This window comes from Xenopus laevis, chromosome 5S, assembly GCF_017654675.1.
Source record: "Xenopus laevis strain J_2021 chromosome 5S, Xenopus_laevis_v10.1, whole genome shotgun sequence".
NCBI classification, from domain to species: Eukaryota; Metazoa; Chordata; class Amphibia; order Anura; family Pipidae; genus Xenopus; species Xenopus laevis.
Window position 1 is genome coordinate 135,650,383 of NC_054380.1, and position 17,884 is coordinate 135,668,266.

Here is a 17,884-nt window from a genome sequence, read left to right on the forward strand (position 1 = left end):
CAGGTACATGGCAGCCAATCAGGAAGCTCTCCCCTGGATCACTCCCCTTCCCTATAAAAACCGAAGCCCTGCAGCGTTTTTTCACTCTGCCTGTGTGTGCTGAAGAGATAGTGTAGGGAGAGAGCTGCTGCCTGTTAGTGATTTCAGGGACAGTTGAAAGTTTGCTGGCTAGTAATCGTTTTGATACTGCTCTGTTATTGGAGGGACAGAAGTCTGCAGGGGTTTGAGGGACATTTAAGCTTAGGTAGCTTTGCTGGCTAGTAATCTACCTTCTACTGCAGTGCTCTGTATGTAGCTGCAGTGGGCAGCTGTCCTGCTTCTGATCTCATCTGCTGACTGCTGCAATAACAGTAGTCCTTGTAAGGACTGCTTTTATTTATTTTTTTGTTGTTTTACTACTACTACTACTACTACTATAAGAGCCCAGTGCTATTAGTCTAGCAGTGTTGGGGAGTGGGACTGGTGTGCTAATCTGCTGCTCCTAGTAGTTCAGCAGCACCAACTTTAATTTTTTTTTTTTAATATTCATTTTTTTTTTATTTTACTTTTTTTTATTTTACTACCGCTGTAGTAGTGTATAAGTTGACCTTTTAGGCATTATTTGCCCTGTAGGCATTATTTGCACACTGTTTTCTTCAACCCGCCATCTAGCTGTGTGACCTTGTTCACATTCTGTCTAAATATCCATAATATTACCGTCTCCAGAAAAAACACCGGAGTGACTTTTTTCAAGCAGCCATAATATATTTTACGTAATCCGTATCCACCGCTGTAGTAGTGTATACGTTGACCTTGTAGGCATTATTTGCACACTGTTTTCTTCAACCCGCCATCTAGCTGTGTGACCTTGTTCACATTCTGTCTAAATATCCATAATATTACCATCTCCAGAAAAAACACCGGAGTGACTTTTTTCAAGCAGCATTCATATATTTTACGTAATCCGTATCCACCGCTGTAGTAGTGTATACGTTGACCTTGTAGGCATTATTTGCACAGTGTTTTCTTCAACCCGCCATCTAGCTGTGTGAGCTTGTTCACATTTTGTCTAAATATTGATAATATTATCGTCTCTAGAAAAACCACTTGAGTTACTTTTTTTCAAGCAGCATTCATATATTTTACGTAATCCGTATCCACCGCTGTAGTAGTGTATACGTTGACCTTGTAGGCATTATTTGCACACTGTTTTCTTCAACCCGCCATCTAGCTGTGTGACCTTGTTCACATTCTGTCTAAATATCCATAATATTACCGTCTCCAGAAAAAACAACCGGAGTGACTTTTTTCAAGCAGCCATAATATATTTTACGTAATCCGTATCCACCGCTGTAGTAGTGTATACGTTGACCTTGTAGGCATTATTTGCACACTGTTTTCTTCAACCCGCCATCTAGCTGTGTGACCTTGTTCACATTCTGTCTAAATATCCATAATATTACCGTCTCCAGAAAAAACACCGGAGTGACTTTTTTCAAGCAGCCATAATATATTTACGTAATCCGTATCCACCGCTGTAGTAGTGTATACGTTGACCTTGTAGGCATTATTTGCACACTGTTTTCTTCAACCCGCCATCTAGCTGTGTGACCTTGTTCACATTCTGTCTAAATATCCATAATATTACCGGTCTCCAGAAAAAACACCGGAGTGACTTTTTTCAAGCAGCCATAATATATTTTACGTAATCGGTATCCACCGCTGTAGTAGTGTATACGTTGACCTTGTAGGCATTATTTGCACACTGTTTTCTTCAACCCGCCATCTAGCTGTGTGACCTTGTTCACATTCTGTCTAAATATCCATAATATTACCGTCTCCAGAAAAAACACCGGAGTGACTATTTCAAGCAGCATTCATATATTTTACGTAATCGGTATCCACCGCTGTAGTAGTGTATACGTTGACCTTGTAGGCATTATTTGCACACTGTTTTCTTCAACCCGCCATCTAGCTGTGTGAGCTTGTTCACATTTTGTCTAAATATTGATAATATTATCGTCTCTAGAAAAACCACTTGAGTTACTTTTTTCAAGCAGCATTCATATATTTTACGTAATCCGTATCCACCGCTGTAGTAGTGTATACGTTGACCTTGTAGGCATTATTTGCACACTGTTTTCTTCAACCCGCCATCTAGCTGTGTGAGCTTGTTCACATTTTGTCTAAATATTGATAATATTATCGTCTCTAGAAAAACCACTTGAGTTACTTTTTTTCAAGCAGCATTCATATATTTTACGTAATCCGTATCCACCGCTGTAGTAGTGTATACGTTGACCTTGTAGGCATTATTTGCACACTGTTTTCTTCAACCCGCCATCTAGCTGTGTGTATTATCGTTTCCAGAAAAACCAACTGAGTTTTTGTTGTTGTTGTTGTTTTTTTAAAAATAATGCCAGGCAAAGGCAGGCCGCCACGCAGAGGCCGTGCTAGGGGCCGTGCTGCTATGCAATCCTGTGGCCCTAGCAAATTGCCCAGTTTTAAAAAGCCAATGACCCTGAACTCCCAAAATGCTGAAGAGGTAGTTGACTGGCTTACACAGCACACCCCATCCTCTACCGTTTCTAACTTTACCACAACATCCTCCACTGCTATGGCCACCCCACGTAACACTTCCTCCACCACCGGTGCCCCTTCTTCACTGGGGTCAGAGGAGTTATTTTCCCATGAGTTTCTTGAACTGAGTAATGCGCAACCATTATTGCCAGAAGAAGATGAAGGAGATGAGGACCTTACACCAGATTTAATTCTGGCAGAGAACACGATAGCGATGGACATAATGAGTGATGAGGAGGAGGTCCCGCTGCTGCTGCTTCCTTCTGTGATGTGTCAGAAGAAATTGATGCATCTGAGGAGAATGATGATGAGGAGATTGATGTTTTGTGGGTGCCTAGTAGAAGAGAGCAAGAGGAGGGTAGTTCAGATGGAGAGACGGAGAGTCAGAGAGGCAGTAGGAGAATAAGACTTAGAAGAAGCAGGGAGGACAGCCCGCAGGGATCAGTAGGGCAACAACATGTATCGGCACCTGTGTTCAGCCGGCCAACGCACCCGCCATTGCCGCCAATGCCGCCAACTTCTACTGTTACCGCCAGATCGCACACTTCCAAAAAGTCAGCAGTGTGGGATTTTTTTAATGTGTGTGCCTCTGACAAAAGCATTGTAATTTGCAATGAGTGCAGTCAGAAACTGAGCCTTGGTAAGCCCAACAGCCACATAGGTACAACTTCTATGCGAAGGCACATGAGCGGCAAGCACAAAGCACTTTGGGAGCAACACCTCAAAGGCAACAGGCAAACTAAAAGCCACACTCCTTCTGGTCCAGCATCTTACTGCTCTACCTCTGCTCTCCTTGACCCGTCTGAACCACCCTCCACTCCGCCTTCCACCTTGACCACCTGTTCCCATTCCCAGTCATCTGCCACCAGCCAAGTTTCTGTGAAGGCCATGTTTGAGCGTAAGAAGCCAATGTCTGACTGTCACCCCCTTGCCCGGCGTCTGACAGCTGGCTTGTCTGCACTCTTAGCCCGCCAGCTTTTACCATACCAGCTGGTGGACTCTGAGGCCTTCCGCAAATTTGTAGCAATTGGGACACCGCAGTGGAAGGTACCCAGCCGCAATTTTTTTTCTAAAAAGGGAATACCACACCTGTACCAACATGTGCAGAGCCAAGTTACCGCATCTCTGTCACTTAGTGTTGGGCCAAGGTCCATATGACTACTGACGCATGGTCCTCCAAGCATGGTCAGGGCAGGTATGTCACCTACACTGCCCACTGGGTGAACTTGGTAATGGCTGGGAAGCAGGGAATGGGTAGCTCAACAACAACAGTGGAGTTGGTGTCACCGCCACGGATTGCACGCGGTTCTGCCACCACCTCTACTCCTCCATCGCTCTCTACCTCGTCTTCTTCTTCTTCTTACTCTGCTGCTGGGTCCTCCTTCTCCTCCTCCACACCTGTGCACCCCCAGCTCCCCCTAGGCTATTCGACGTGCCAGGTACGCCGTTGTCACGCTGTCTTGGGGATGACGTGCCTGGAAAGCAAAAACCATACCGGATCTGTACTCCTGTCATCTCTGCAGTCACAGGCCGATCGGTGGCTGACCCCACACCAACTGCAGATCGGAAAAGTGGTGTGTGACAATGGAAGCAATCTGTTGGCAGCGTTGAGACTAGGCAATTTAACACATGTGCCCTGCATGGCACATGTGTTAAATTTAATAGTCCAACGTTTTGTCTCCAAGTACCCAGGATTCCAGGACGTTCTCACCCAGTCCAGAAAGGTGTCGGCCCATTTCAGACGTTCCTACACAGCCATGGCACGCCTTGCTGACATTCAGCAGCGCTACAACATGCCAGTCAGGCGTTTGATTTCTGACAGCCAGACTCGCTGGAATTCAACGCTCCTTATGTTGGAACGTCTGCTGCAACAACAAAGGGCCGTCAACGAGTACCTTTTTGAACTGGGTGGTAGGACTGGATCTGCACAGCTGGGGATTTTTTTCCCCCGTTACTGGGTGCTTATGCGCGATGCCTGCAGGCTCATGCGACCTTTTGAAGAGGTGACAAATATGGTCAGTCGCACCGAAGGCACCATCAGCGACCTAATACCCTTCGCTTTCTTCCTGGAGCGTGCCGTGCGACGAGTGACAGATGAGGCTGTAGACCAGCGTGACGAGGAGCTGGAAGCGCACGATTTCTGGTCGGAATCACCAGAACGAACCCAGGCACCTGCTGCAACGCAGGGAGAGGTGCCAGAAGTGGAGTCAGAGGAGGAAGGTGGCTTTGTGGAGGAGGAGGAGGAGGAGGACCAACAGGAGCAGGCTTCCCAGGGGGCTAGTGGTGACCTTTTGGGGACCCCTGGTCTTGTACGTGGCTGGGGGGAGGAGACCGTGGATGATGCAGTCCTTGATAATGAGGAAGCGGAGATGGATAGCTCTGCATCCAACCTTGTGAGAATGGGGTCTTTCATGCTGTCATGCCTGTTGAAGGACCCCCGTATCAAGAGGCTTAAGGAGAAGGACCTGTACTGGGTCGCAACGCTACTAGACCCTCGGTACAAGCATAAAGTGTCAGAAATGTTACCAACATACCACAAGTCCAAAAGATGCGGCATTTACAAACCAGCCTGCAAAACGTGTTGTACAATGCTTTTAAGGGTGATGTCACTTCAGGAACTCATCAACATTCCAGGGGCAGAGGTGCCAGTAATCCTGCCACGAGCACACCTGCAAGGACAAAGCCCTTTGGCCAGTCTGTAACGTCAGACATGCAAATGTTTTTCTGTCCAAGGCAGCGCCACAACCCTTCTGGATCCACCCTCAAAGAACGCCTCGACCGGCAGGTAGCGGACTACCTGGCATTAACTGCAGATATCGACACTCTGAGGAGCGATGAACCCCTGGACTACTGGGTGCGCAGGCTTGATCTGTGGCCAGAGCTGTCACAATTTGCCATGAACCTCTTGTCTTGCCCAGCCTCAAGTGTGCTCTCAGAAAGGACCTTCAGTGCAGCAGGAGGGATTGTAACTGAGAAGAGAACTCGCCTAGGTCACAAAAGTGTCGATTACCTGACCTTTATTAAAATGAATGAGGGGTGGATCTCGGAGGGTTACTGCACGCCGGAAGACTTGTTCTGACTTCTATGCAGCTGTCCTTCTCTTCAAGCCTCATGACTCCACACACAGCTGTCCTTTAGCGTCCTCCTCCTCCCTCCGCCACCGTTACAAACTAGGGTGCAAACCCTACTGGTTTCATTTTTTCTGGCCTCTGTGCTTCAGTGGCTGCAACCAAAAAAACTGGGCAAACAATGTCTACAAGGTCAACGTATGGCAAAAAATGACTATTTTCAGCATTTATATGGCATATTTTTTCTGGCAACTGTGCTTCAGTGGCTGCGTCCAAAAAAATGCATATTTTCTGCATTTATATGGCATAATTTTTCTGGCCTCTGTGCTTCAGTGGCTGCAACCAAAAAAATGCATATTTTCAGCATTTATATGGCATAATTTTTCTGGCAACTGTGCTTCAGTGGCTGCGACCAAAAAAATGCATATTTTCAGCATTTATATGGCATAATTTTTCTGGCCTCTGTGCTTCAGTGGCTGCAACCAAAAAAATTTATATTTTCAGCATTTATATGGCATAATTTTTCTGGCCTCTGTGCTTCAGTGGCTGCAACCAAAAAAATGCATATTTTCAGCATTTATATGGCATAATTTTTCTGGCAACTGTGCTTCAGTGGCTGCGACCAAAAAAATGCATATTTTCTGCATTTATATGGCATAATTTTTCTGGCCTCTGTGCTTCAGTGGCTGCAACCAAAAAAATTTATATTTTCAGCATTTATATGGCATAATTTTTCTGGCCTCTGTGCTTCAGTGGCTGCAACCAAAAAAATGCATATTTTCAGCATTTATATGGCATAATTTTTCTGGCAACTGTGCTTCAGTGGCTGCGACCAAAAAAATGACTATTTTCAGCATTTATATGGCATATTTTTTCTGGCCTCTGTGCTTCAGTGGCTGCGGCCAAAAAAACTGGGCAAACAATGCCTACAAGGTCAACGACGTTGACCTTGTAGGCATTGTTTGCCCAGTTTTTTTGGCCGCAGCCACTGAAGCACAGAGGCCAGAAAAAATATGCCATATAAATGCTGAAAATAGTCATTTTTTGCCATACGTTGACTCAACGTATATGGCAAAAAATTACTATTTTCAGCATTTATATGGCATATTTTTTCTGGCAACTGTGCTTCAGTGGCTGCGACCAAAAAAACTGGGCAAACAATGCCTACAAGGTCAACGTATGGCAAAAAATGACTATTTTCAGCATTTATACAGATGCAGCCACTTTGGTTTGTCTGTTTGACACAGAATAACTAAACACAGATATCCCATTTATCTCATTTAACACAGAAAACTGCGTCACAACATCCCATCTAATTAAAGCATTCACCATTGTTCACAATGGTGCTTTGGTATGCTAATGGAAAGGTTAAATGCATTAAATGAGTTAAGATGACTTTAGATAACGCAGTTTCTTCAATTAACCATGAGTCATGACGCATTTATCTCACAAATCCAAGTGGCTTCATCTGTATGGCATATTTTTTCTGGCAACTGTGCTTCAGTGGCTGCAACCAAAAAAACTGGGCAAACAATGTCTACAAGGTCAACGTATGGCGAAAAATTACTATTTTCAGCATTTATATGGCATATTTTTTATGGCAACTGTGCTTCAGTGGCTGCGTCCAAAAAAACTGGGCAAACAATGCCTACAAGGTCAACGTATGGCAGTTGTTTAAAGAGAACAGTAGATTACTAGCCAGCAAAGCTACCTAAGCTAAAATGTCCCTCAAATCCCTGCAGACTTCTGTCCCTCCAATACAGAGCAGTATCAAGCAGATTACTAGCCAGCAAACTTACTATCATCTGTCCCTGAAATCACTAACAGCTCTCCCCCTACACTATCTCTTCCAAGCACACACAGGCAGATTTTTCAGATACATTTTTGCCCTTGATCCCCCTCTGGCATGCCACTGTCCAGGTCGTTGCACCCTTTAAACAACTTTAAAATCATTTTTCTGGCCAGAAATGTCTTTTCTAGATGTTAAAGTTCGCCTTCCCATTGAAGTCTATGGGGTTCGCGAACCGTTCGCGAACCGCTCGCATTTTTGCGCAAGTTCGCGAATATGTTCGCGAACTTTTTTTCCGACGTTCGCTACATCCCTATTTAGGATACATTTAGCATGCATATTTAAATTCATAAATCAAGTTACATAAACTAACATCAGTGCTGATTATCATCTGCTTCTTATATGCCAGTTTGTTGACATCCGCTTGCAAGCAAGGGACATCCTGGCCAAACCTCGCCAAACGAGCAGATCTTTCCCCGATATGCCCTCCCATGGCGATGGTGACCCCCTGTGACAAGTCTGAAGTCCTGGATCATTGCTGCTATTGACAAGCTCAAACTTTAGCCTCGTGCAATAAGTTCTGTATAAAAAATATGCCATTTGTAGCCATATAGCTCTCCTTTAATCAGTTCTTTCTTCATTTCCATAGTGCCAAGATCCCATCACAACTGTGTCCTCATTTACTTAGCAAGATACGTTGCAAAAACATTGCCTTATTTCTTTCATTATATCTTATTTTAGCCGGTGTTGACAGCATTTTATTGATGAATGCCTTACAGAACCGACCCTTTAACTGCAACACAAAAGAAGTTGCTGAGGTATTGCAAGCATTTCCCTTTCATAGTGCCAAAAAGGAAAATCTATTACAAGGGGAGAAATAAATAACCCTCTGATTCTCTGATAAATTCTCTATCCATGACAAACAAAATGAGCCTTCCTAATTGATTTGTTCCCCGGATAGTTTCCTATAGAAATCATAGTCAACAAAAAGTGAGTAATCATTTTAACTGGTAATCATAAACTACAAAGTATTTTTATAATAAACTGGAGGAAAGGCTCTTAATGCAGGAATAATTTTGCCTAATGCAGTTATCTAAGACATAAAACACAAAAAAGAGATTGTAGGGGACCTATAGGGTTAGCATTCAACTTATGTCCTTAGTAAGTCATGACCTGTGGGAGGAAAGTATTCTGCCTTTGTAGAGTAGAGTTTACTGGTTCCTTCATTTATAAAAGGGAAGGAACATTTGTGGACTCCACCATAGTAGAAGGTGGATCTACTTTATACTTGTGGCCCTGTGGATTTCCTAGAGTGCCTGGAGGCCCCTGCCTTTTGTTACTATTGCTGATAGTGTGAAAAACAGACCACAGAGCCTTGGGTCCTCTCTGATGAATACAGGGCTGTCTGGAGTTGGCAGTACTGTATTCATGAGTTGAGCTAGTTAGGGAGCATCACAATGGAACTTTATTATTCAGTTGGAGGTGCAGACCCTGGATGTAAGTGTTTTTTACATGAGCAATAATGGCACACTTTTGCACCCTTTAGTGTTATTAAACTTGCCCCCTGGGTGTCAGTAAATGATCCCTTCAATGTCAACAACTCTTTGCCCAATAACAATAACTGTGCATCTCAGTGTGGATTACTGCCTATGTACAATATAATCCTGGTGATTGGGCTGAACATCGCCTGAGAGAGTTGTATATATTATTTTTTTAAGGCTAAGCGTTTAACTACTGTAATTTCCTAGGTTGGATGACTCTCACTGGCCGAGAGCCAAGAAAAGCAACATCTCGGGCACAGCTTGGAGATATAAAATAATATCATAGCATAACAGTTACAGCAGTTATAATTGTTCTGTACGTCTGGGGAGCCTGGACTTTTTTGGGGGTCTACTTTCAATGATGCTTCCACCACCAGCACTGTCAGGATTCTATTACAGCCTATTACCATTTTCCTGTATTCTTCTATGATAATTAATGGAGCCTTATTTTGATATTACAAAACCAAGTGTAGAAAGTGTCAAATTCTTTTCATCCTAGATGTTTGAGGCAGCTCAGGTTTGCTAATAAGGGGGTGCAGGGGGTTCTATAGCTACTGTGGCCCTGAGATAGAAAGGTGTGATTCTTGGGTTGCAAAAGGGGTGGTACTTGATGGGGAATGGGTGGGGTTTGAAGGAGAATGGGTAGGATTTGAGGGGGAATGGGTGGGTTTTGAGGGGGAATGGGTGGGGTTTGATGGAAAATGGGTGGGATTTTAAGGTGGATGGGTAGGGTTTGAGAGAGAATGGGTGGGATTTGAGGGGAATGGGTGGGATTTGAGGAGGAATTGGTGGGGTTTGAGGAAGAATGGGTGGAGTTTGAGGGAGAATGGGTGGGATTTGAGGAAGAATGGGTGGGGTTTGAGGGAGAATGGGTAGGATTTGAGGGGGAATGAGTGGGGTTTGAGGGGGAATGAGTGGGAATTGAGGGGAAATGGGTGGGTTTTGATGGAGAATGGGTGTGATTTTAAGGTGGATGGGTGGGGTTTGAGAGAGAATGGGTGGAATTTGAGGGGAATGGGTGGAATTTGAGGGGAATGGGTGGGATTTGAGGAGAAATGGGTGGGGTTTGAGGGAGAATGGGTAGGATTTGAGGGGGAATGAGTGGGGTTTGAGGGGGAATGAGTGGGAATTGAGGGGAAATGGGTGGGTTTTGATGGAGAATGGGTGTGATTTTAAGGTGGATGGGTGGGGTTTGAGAGAGAATGGGTGTAATTTGAGGGGGATGGGTGGAATTTGAGGGGAATGGGTGGGATTTGAGGAGAAATGGGTGGGGTTTGAGGGAGAATGGGTGGGATTTGAGGGGAATTGGTGGAATTTGAGGGGAATTGGTGGAATTTGAAGAGGAATGGGTAGGGTTTGAGGGGAATTGATGGGGTTTGAGTGGATGATGTTCTCTACTTCATTTGAGGTTGTTGCAGAGCTATATATAAATATATATGAACGAAGATTGTGCGCACACCTTCCAAAATCAATCTCTTTATTTCAGTATTGTTGAATACATTGATGTTTCGGTTTTGGTCTAAAACCTTTTTCAAAATGTCCACTGATACAAGATTTATAAGGTAGTATTCTCCGCCTATACCAAAATCGGCTGACCTCACTTTCCCTGTGTCCCAAGCAAAACAGGCTACCGTGGCAACGAATATACTCGGGCAATAAGGGGAGGGGCCAGCCAACGTGAAACAGTTATATGTGTTAATTACAAGATTGACATTATATCACAGGTGCTGTAGAAGTCATCACAAAACTGCAAACTTTAATAAATATACACATACGTTTATCGAATGTCTAAGAAACAATTTAGAGAGAAATGTTGATTGAGTTTGATGAAAAGGACTCAAAGAGGATAATCTGTGCCCCAATTCTAAAAAAGTGTTTAGCAACAGGTTTTATAGTCTTTTGATCACGGTATACATTATTGATGGCTGATCTGTGGGCATCCATTCACTGACACAACGTAAGGTCCGTTTTGCCAACGTATGAGAGCCCACAGGGGCAAGTGATCAAGTGCACTACTAGGGTTGCCACCTGTCCGGTTTTGAACCAGACAAGCCGGTATTTTGAAGGCGTCATAGCCCCGCCCTCAGATGTCACAGTCCGCCCCTGTGGACACATGTCCAAGGAACTTTAATAAAGACAAATTAGATCAAATAATGCCCTAGACATGAGCCCACTGTAAAATAACCATTCCATGGCCCTCAAATGTCTGGAAAAAAATGTTAACCCAAAAAAGCTTAAGTTAGGACTTTTTCAGGCAATCCCGCTTAAAAAAAGGAAAAGTCGTTTTTTCAAAGTTTTTTCAACGACCATCCGCCGGAGTTAAAAGTCGCCTGTCGATAGAGTGCTCGACTGTCTCTTTCGATAGCGAATTGTCGTCTGTGCCTGTTAGTGAATTGGCGATGTCCCTGCGGATTGAATTTCTGGCGAATTTTCGCTAGCCACTGCCACTTCGCCCCTTTAGTAAATCTGCGCCAATGTATTAGGCAATACTGAAATTGATTGATTTTGGAAGGTGTGCGCACAATCTTCATTCGTATATGTTGTTATACAACGTAGTGCAGCACCCGGAACTATTTTGAGAGTTACAGAGAGAGTGCGGCCTGTGGAGGTACGTTTATATACAGTATATCATCATGATCATCATTTATATTATACGTATATAGATATATACATTTTTTTCAGACATTATTGTCATGGCTAATCAGAATTGATAAAGTAGATGATATTATGGTTTAAGTATTAATATAATATACTCCAAGGTCTGCTCAGCCTGGCCAGTGGATTCCCTGATCTCCTTAATAGGCATCCCTGTACCCCCATCCCATTATTCACTGTGTTATGACAGACTGTGCATTCCATACGTATATGGTACATACTTAATTTCAGAAGGGATTAAAAATGTTAGCAAATGTTAGTAGTGAGTGTTTTACAGTAACCAGACAGGAACATGGGCTGAGTAACCCACAAGCAGAAATGAATACACAAACATGTAACACTGGACCAGTGGATGATTATAGCTGTTCTACTCTCATTTCACTGACACAAATGATACTGTTAGATATGTTACTAATGGGACATTCACTATTCATTATATTGGGGCAGGGACATAGGGAGGGGAATGTGTGGGACCTGAAACAACCAAGGCAGTTCATTGGAGGTGTCCTACTGTGTTTACTGTGACCAGTTTGCTCCTTACTTATCTTGACGTGCAACTCAAGAGTTTATTCATTAAAAAAAACAGCATGTTATTGGTGCTTAAAGGAAAAGGAAAGTTAAAATCATTGGCTTTTCTAGGCATTCCAATCCCAGGATGGAGCCAGGGTACTTTTACTGTGGAACACTATGCTGCCATTTTGTTCCAGTTTCTCAGGAATCCCTTGTGCCTGTTGAAGCTGGGTGCGTGCGTGGTACTGAAAACATGAAGGTTTGGTATTGTACAATTACTCTATGGTGTGGCCAGTGCATTTTTTAAAAAAAAAAAAACAGGGTAGGAAGTATGCAACTAGAATCACTGGAGAGTACTCAACAACTTGGCACCCCCTTTCCTTACCTTTTGAGCACCAGCTTGTTTTTCCATGAATAACTGTTGGAGCTAAATTAAAGAAAAATGGGAGAAGTCCTAATCATGAATTGTGTTCATTTTTTAAAACCAGGGAAGGTGGTTTAGTACCTTTTAAAATGAAAGCAGACCCAAACCCTACCTATAGGAGAAGGAGATTAATAAAAACAGGATCAGAGAAAACTGAACTCCAGTTACTGTTGCCACCTTTCCGTTTCCCTTGGTCTGGGCAAAGGGCGGCACCATGATGTCATAGGGGCGGACCAGTCACGTTGCGGGCAGAGCATGAAACTACACAGGGGCGGGCCAATGATGTGGAGATCAGCAATTGGCTGATCGCCATGTCAATCAAGGGAGATCCTGCCCCAGGCTGGGTCAAATCCGGACAGGTAGCAACCCTATCTACAGTACGTGCTTCTCATGATACTCTACCTATAAAAATAGTAACCTTGCCAAACTTTCTTTTCTCCCTGGAGATTTTTTTCCTCCACTGAAAAAGCAGGAGACTCAGTCTAGTGAATTAACAGAATACTTTCAAAAACAATTGAAACAACTGGGAGAGAGAGAATATCTGAGCATGGAGCAGTGATTGGTATGAGCCCAGGACAATCTCATGTTCTATACACTGGCCCTTTGATTTGTAGACATGTTTAAACACAAATTGGGAAAGCTCTTGTTGGGAAAAGAAAGATAAGATCTCAGTAATAGGGACAATACAAGTAGAATATACTGTATATGCAATAGACAATATCCTTATATTATTGCCGTATTAGTCCTGTTGGATCATAAAAGTTAAGTGAGTACAATTTGAGCAGCTTCAACTTGAAATTTCCAGTGCATATATTGTATTGTGTTATGGTCCTATTGAATGACACAATTCTGCAAATACAGAACAGAATTATTTATACATGAGCATTAGCTCCCAAGGCAAACTTGATGGGGTGGGAAAATACAGAATATAAATGAAACAGTAGGATTTAGCCCGAAGGCCAATTTAGGTGAGATTTGGGCATAATGCCTACTTGCTCTTCTAGATGCCCCTGAAAGTGATTGTAGGAGGTCAACTAGGGTGAGACTTGGGGTACACACTTATTTGCTGTCCTATACATCCTAGTAGCTATAACTGAACAGCTAATATACTGACTTTTGTGCCCAGACCATCTGCCATTATGACTGAAATTGTCCCAACTGCCCAACCAAATCTGCGAATTTATGACCAACTTTACTTCTACTACTTCTGTTGTATGTTATTCACTATAGAGCTGTGTTCCACAAGCAGTGGCTCATGAGCAACATGTTCCTCACCAACCCCTTGGATGTTGCTCCCAATGTCCTCAAAGCAGGTGTTTATCTTTGAATTCCTGGTTTGGAGGCAAGTTTTGGTTTAAAACCAGTTGTACTGCCAGAGTCTCCCATAGGTACATAGAAGCTACACATTAGCAACCACAGCCCTTATTTGGTTCCCCCTGGAACTATTTGTTTGCTTGTGCTGCTCTCCAACTCTTATTGAAGCTGCAGGGCTAGCCCTTGCAATTTTTTAATGCAGTGCACAACGAAAATTTGCCGGTGTAAATTCGTCGGCGCCAATTTTTGGTTTTTCTCGACTTCTCCATGAAAATTTTCGAATTTCACGATTTTTTTGTGAAAATGGTCGAATTTCATGATTTTTTAGTGAAACCGTTCAAATTTCACAAATTATTCGTGAACTTTCCGATTTCACGATTTTTCTGAATTTTTCGCCGTTTCGTGAATTTTGTGGGAAATTCCAGAATTTTTCGGCAAAACATCACGTTAACAACTGCCAGCACTCGACGCACAACTGGAATGTCTGGAATGGGCACCAGCAGCAGCTCTATCTGACAGCCCTGAGCCCTGGCACATGATTTACAGCAAAGACCTTCATGCAAGCAAAAGCAAGATGATAATGAGCTATGCACTCACCCCAGGTATCAAGCTACAGTAATATCCATGGAAAGCAATTATATATATATATATATATATATATATATATATATATATATATATATATATATATATATATATATATAAACATCAATAGAGATCATTGGTTACACAGCTGCAACAGAATATAAAGGGGAAAAAAAACTAATAAAAACAATATTTTATTTAATATTTAAATTCATATTTCAAAATATAATGTAATAAACACGAATATTATTTAAATTTGTATTACATGTCCTATACATCTAATAATTTGAATGATTTGTGGCTTTTCAGATTGAAACAAACGACAAAAAACACTACCTTATAAATAAATTTTTTTTTTACGATATTTCGAAATGGTTTAAAGGGGTGGTCTACCTTTAAGTTAACTTTTAGTATATTATAGCATGGCCAGTTCTAAGCCACTTTTCAGTTAGTCTTCATCATTTATTTTTCTATAGGTTTTTGAATTATTCGCCTTCTTCTTCTGATTCTTTGCAGCTTTGAAACGGGAGTCACTGACCCCATCTAAAAAAAAAATGCACTATAAGGCTACACATTTAGGGGCAGATTTATCAAAGGTCAAAGTGAAAATTCGAATGAAAAAAAATCTGAATTTCAAGCTAATTTTTGTGTATTTCATCTAGGTAATAGTCCAAACTCTATTTGAATTTGAAAAAAAATTGAATATCGAAATTTATCATGTACTGGTGGACTTTGAAAAATCTACGTTTTTTTAGGAAAAACTTCTAATATAATTCGATCGAATACAATGTTACTTCGATTCGAACGATTTGAATTCAAATGAAAATGGCCTATTCACCTGCAAAAAAAAAAAAACTTTGATTTTTTAAATACATTTCGGTTGGTCTTTTTTTTATTCAAGATTCAACCCTTGATACATCTGCCCCGTTATTGATACTTTTTATTACTCATCTTTCTATTCATTCTCTCTACTATTCATATTCCATATTCCTTATACAAATCAATGCATGGTTGCTAGGGTAATTGGGACCCTAGCAACTAGACTGCTGACATTGCAAACTGGAGAGCTGCTGAATAAAAAGCTAAATAACTTTCTAAAAAACCACAAATAATAAAAAATGAAAACCAATTGCACATTGTCTCATTTATTGGAGTTTTCGGGCAAAAATCAGAGTTTTTGGGTGAAAAATGTGAAAAAAATTGGATGAAAAATCAGATTTTTTTTCCTGCAAAGCAAATCTTTTGGAAAATGTAATGTAAGCGCACAAACCAGACCAGAAAATATTGAGATAAATTCGGACTTTGATAAATAACCCCCTACATTACACAAGTCCAGGGAACCTTAATAAAGACAATAGAGTTAATATAATGCCCTACATATTGAGCCCACTGTATAGTTAGGGGCAGATTTATCACAGGTCAAGGTGAATTTTCAAATGAAAAAAATTTGAATTTCGAGCTATTTTTTGTGTACTTCGACTAGGGAATAGTCCAAATTCGATTTGAATTTGAAAAAAATTTGAATATCGAAATTTATCATGTACTGTCTCTTTAAAAATGTGACTTCGACCATTCGCCATCTAAAACCTGCCTAATTGCTGTTCTCCTATTTGGAGTCAATTGGTAGATTTTGAAAATCAAAGCTTTTTTTGGGAAAAACTTTGAATCGAATATTCCTTTGATACGTATGATTCGAATTCGGCCGAATATGGGTCTATTCGATCGAAAATGGAGCTATCTGACCAAAAAAAAAAAACCTTTGACTTAATTTCAGTTGGTCTTTTTGAATTAGAATTTCGAAGTTTTTTCAATTCGAAATTAAACCCTTGATAAATATGCCCCGTAGTGTATTTGCTGCAACATAAACGTCCATTCAACTTTATAATTTCCCACCGTATGCAAATTAGCCTGAGCGAAGACCTCTAACGAAGTTGCGGTAGGCAGAATTGAACGCTAGCGCATCTTCGTTTTGATTGCTGAAGTAACGCTAGCGAAAATTCGCCAGCGTTCGCCACCTTGGACGCAAGTTCACATTTTAGTAAATTAGCGTTGTACTAGCAAACTTACGTCTGGCGAAGTGTTGCGATGGCAGCGAAGCCGTCGTTGGCGAATTTTCTCCGTTTAGTAATATTACCCCTTAATTTTCTGTTAAATTTGTTTGCAACCAAGTGATTATAGAACTGGGAAGGGTTTTTATATCCTAAAACTTGCAAAGTGATAACTAGCTCTATGAAAATAAATGCCATGATTAGCAAATATTAAAATAAAAAAATAAATCCCCCAAAAAAACGTCATTTGTGGAATCGATTGACAATATGGTAGAAATAAAAGAGGATACTTACACGGATACAGGCTGAGGAATTGGCTGTGAGCGGCCGTGGAATTCTGCTGAGGATCACTCTGCTCATGGGTGTCGTATCTGACAAATATCCCAAATAAAATAATAATGATTATTTCCAGCGTAAGGGCTAAAGCCGGGAGTCGGAACCTCATGTTGGTTGAGTAGGACATGGTGCTGAGCTGCTGTCAGACCTGCAGGAGACTGATAAAGGGATGTGTTGTGCTGCTCACATATAATGGGCTGCCCATACAGGAGATACCAATGACACTGCACAATTAGGGGCTGGGACACACCCCTGTCAGCCTCCAAAAACACAACTTACAGCTCAACTCTGAAAACTGTTTTTTTTTTTTGCTTCTTAAATTTTATTCCATAACCACAAACACACTCACAACACAACGAATGTATAAACTCGCCTTTATTAATTGATTTAAAAAATGTATTAATCAGAAAACTAAACACATGAAGAAAAATGATTTTTTTCACCCTGCTTTTGAATTAAACATCTCGATACAGGTATGGGACTTGTTATGCAGAATGCTCAGGACCTGGGGGTTTCTGCATAACGGATCTTTCCATAATTTGGATCTTTATACAGGTATGGGATCCGTCATCCAGAAACCTGTTATCCAGAAAGCTCCAAATTATGGAAATTTTTAAAAAAAAATAATTTCCTTTTTCTGTGTAATAATAAAACAGTAGCTTGTACTTGATCCCAACTAAGATATAATTAATCCTTATTGGAAGCAAAACCAGCCTATTGGGTTTATTTCATGTTTATGTGATTTTCTAGTAGTTTTAAGACATGAAGATCCAAATTATGGAAAGACTCCTTATCCAGAAATTCCCAAGCATTCTAGATAACAGATCCTAAACCTGTACCTTAAGTCTACTAGAACATCATGAAAACATTAAATAAACCCAATACACTGGTTTTGCTTCCAATAAGGATTAATTATATCTTAGTTGGGATCAAGTACAAGCGACTGTTTTATTATTACACAGAAAAAGAACATTTTTGGATAAAATCGAGTTCACGGCAGATTCCCTTTTCATAGTTTTGAGCTTTTTGGATAACAGGTTTCCAGATAACGGATC

The 17,884-nt window shown here is 41.5% G+C and overlaps 1 protein-coding gene across 1 annotated transcript in view; it reads right to left on the minus strand.

Annotated features, from left to right (window-relative positions):
* rhag.S (Rh associated glycoprotein S homeolog) overlaps positions 1 to 17,009 on the minus strand; it is a 35,742-nt gene extending 18,733 nt beyond the window's left edge. Inside the window, exon 1 of the mRNA XM_018266004.2 lies at positions 16,788 to 17,009. Coding sequence (XP_018121493.1) covers positions 16,788 to 16,956 — 169 coding nt within the window. The 5' untranslated portion in view covers positions 16,957 to 17,009. The remainder of the gene's footprint in view (positions 1 to 16,787) is intronic.
* Positions 17,010 to 17,884: the final 875 nt, after the last annotated feature.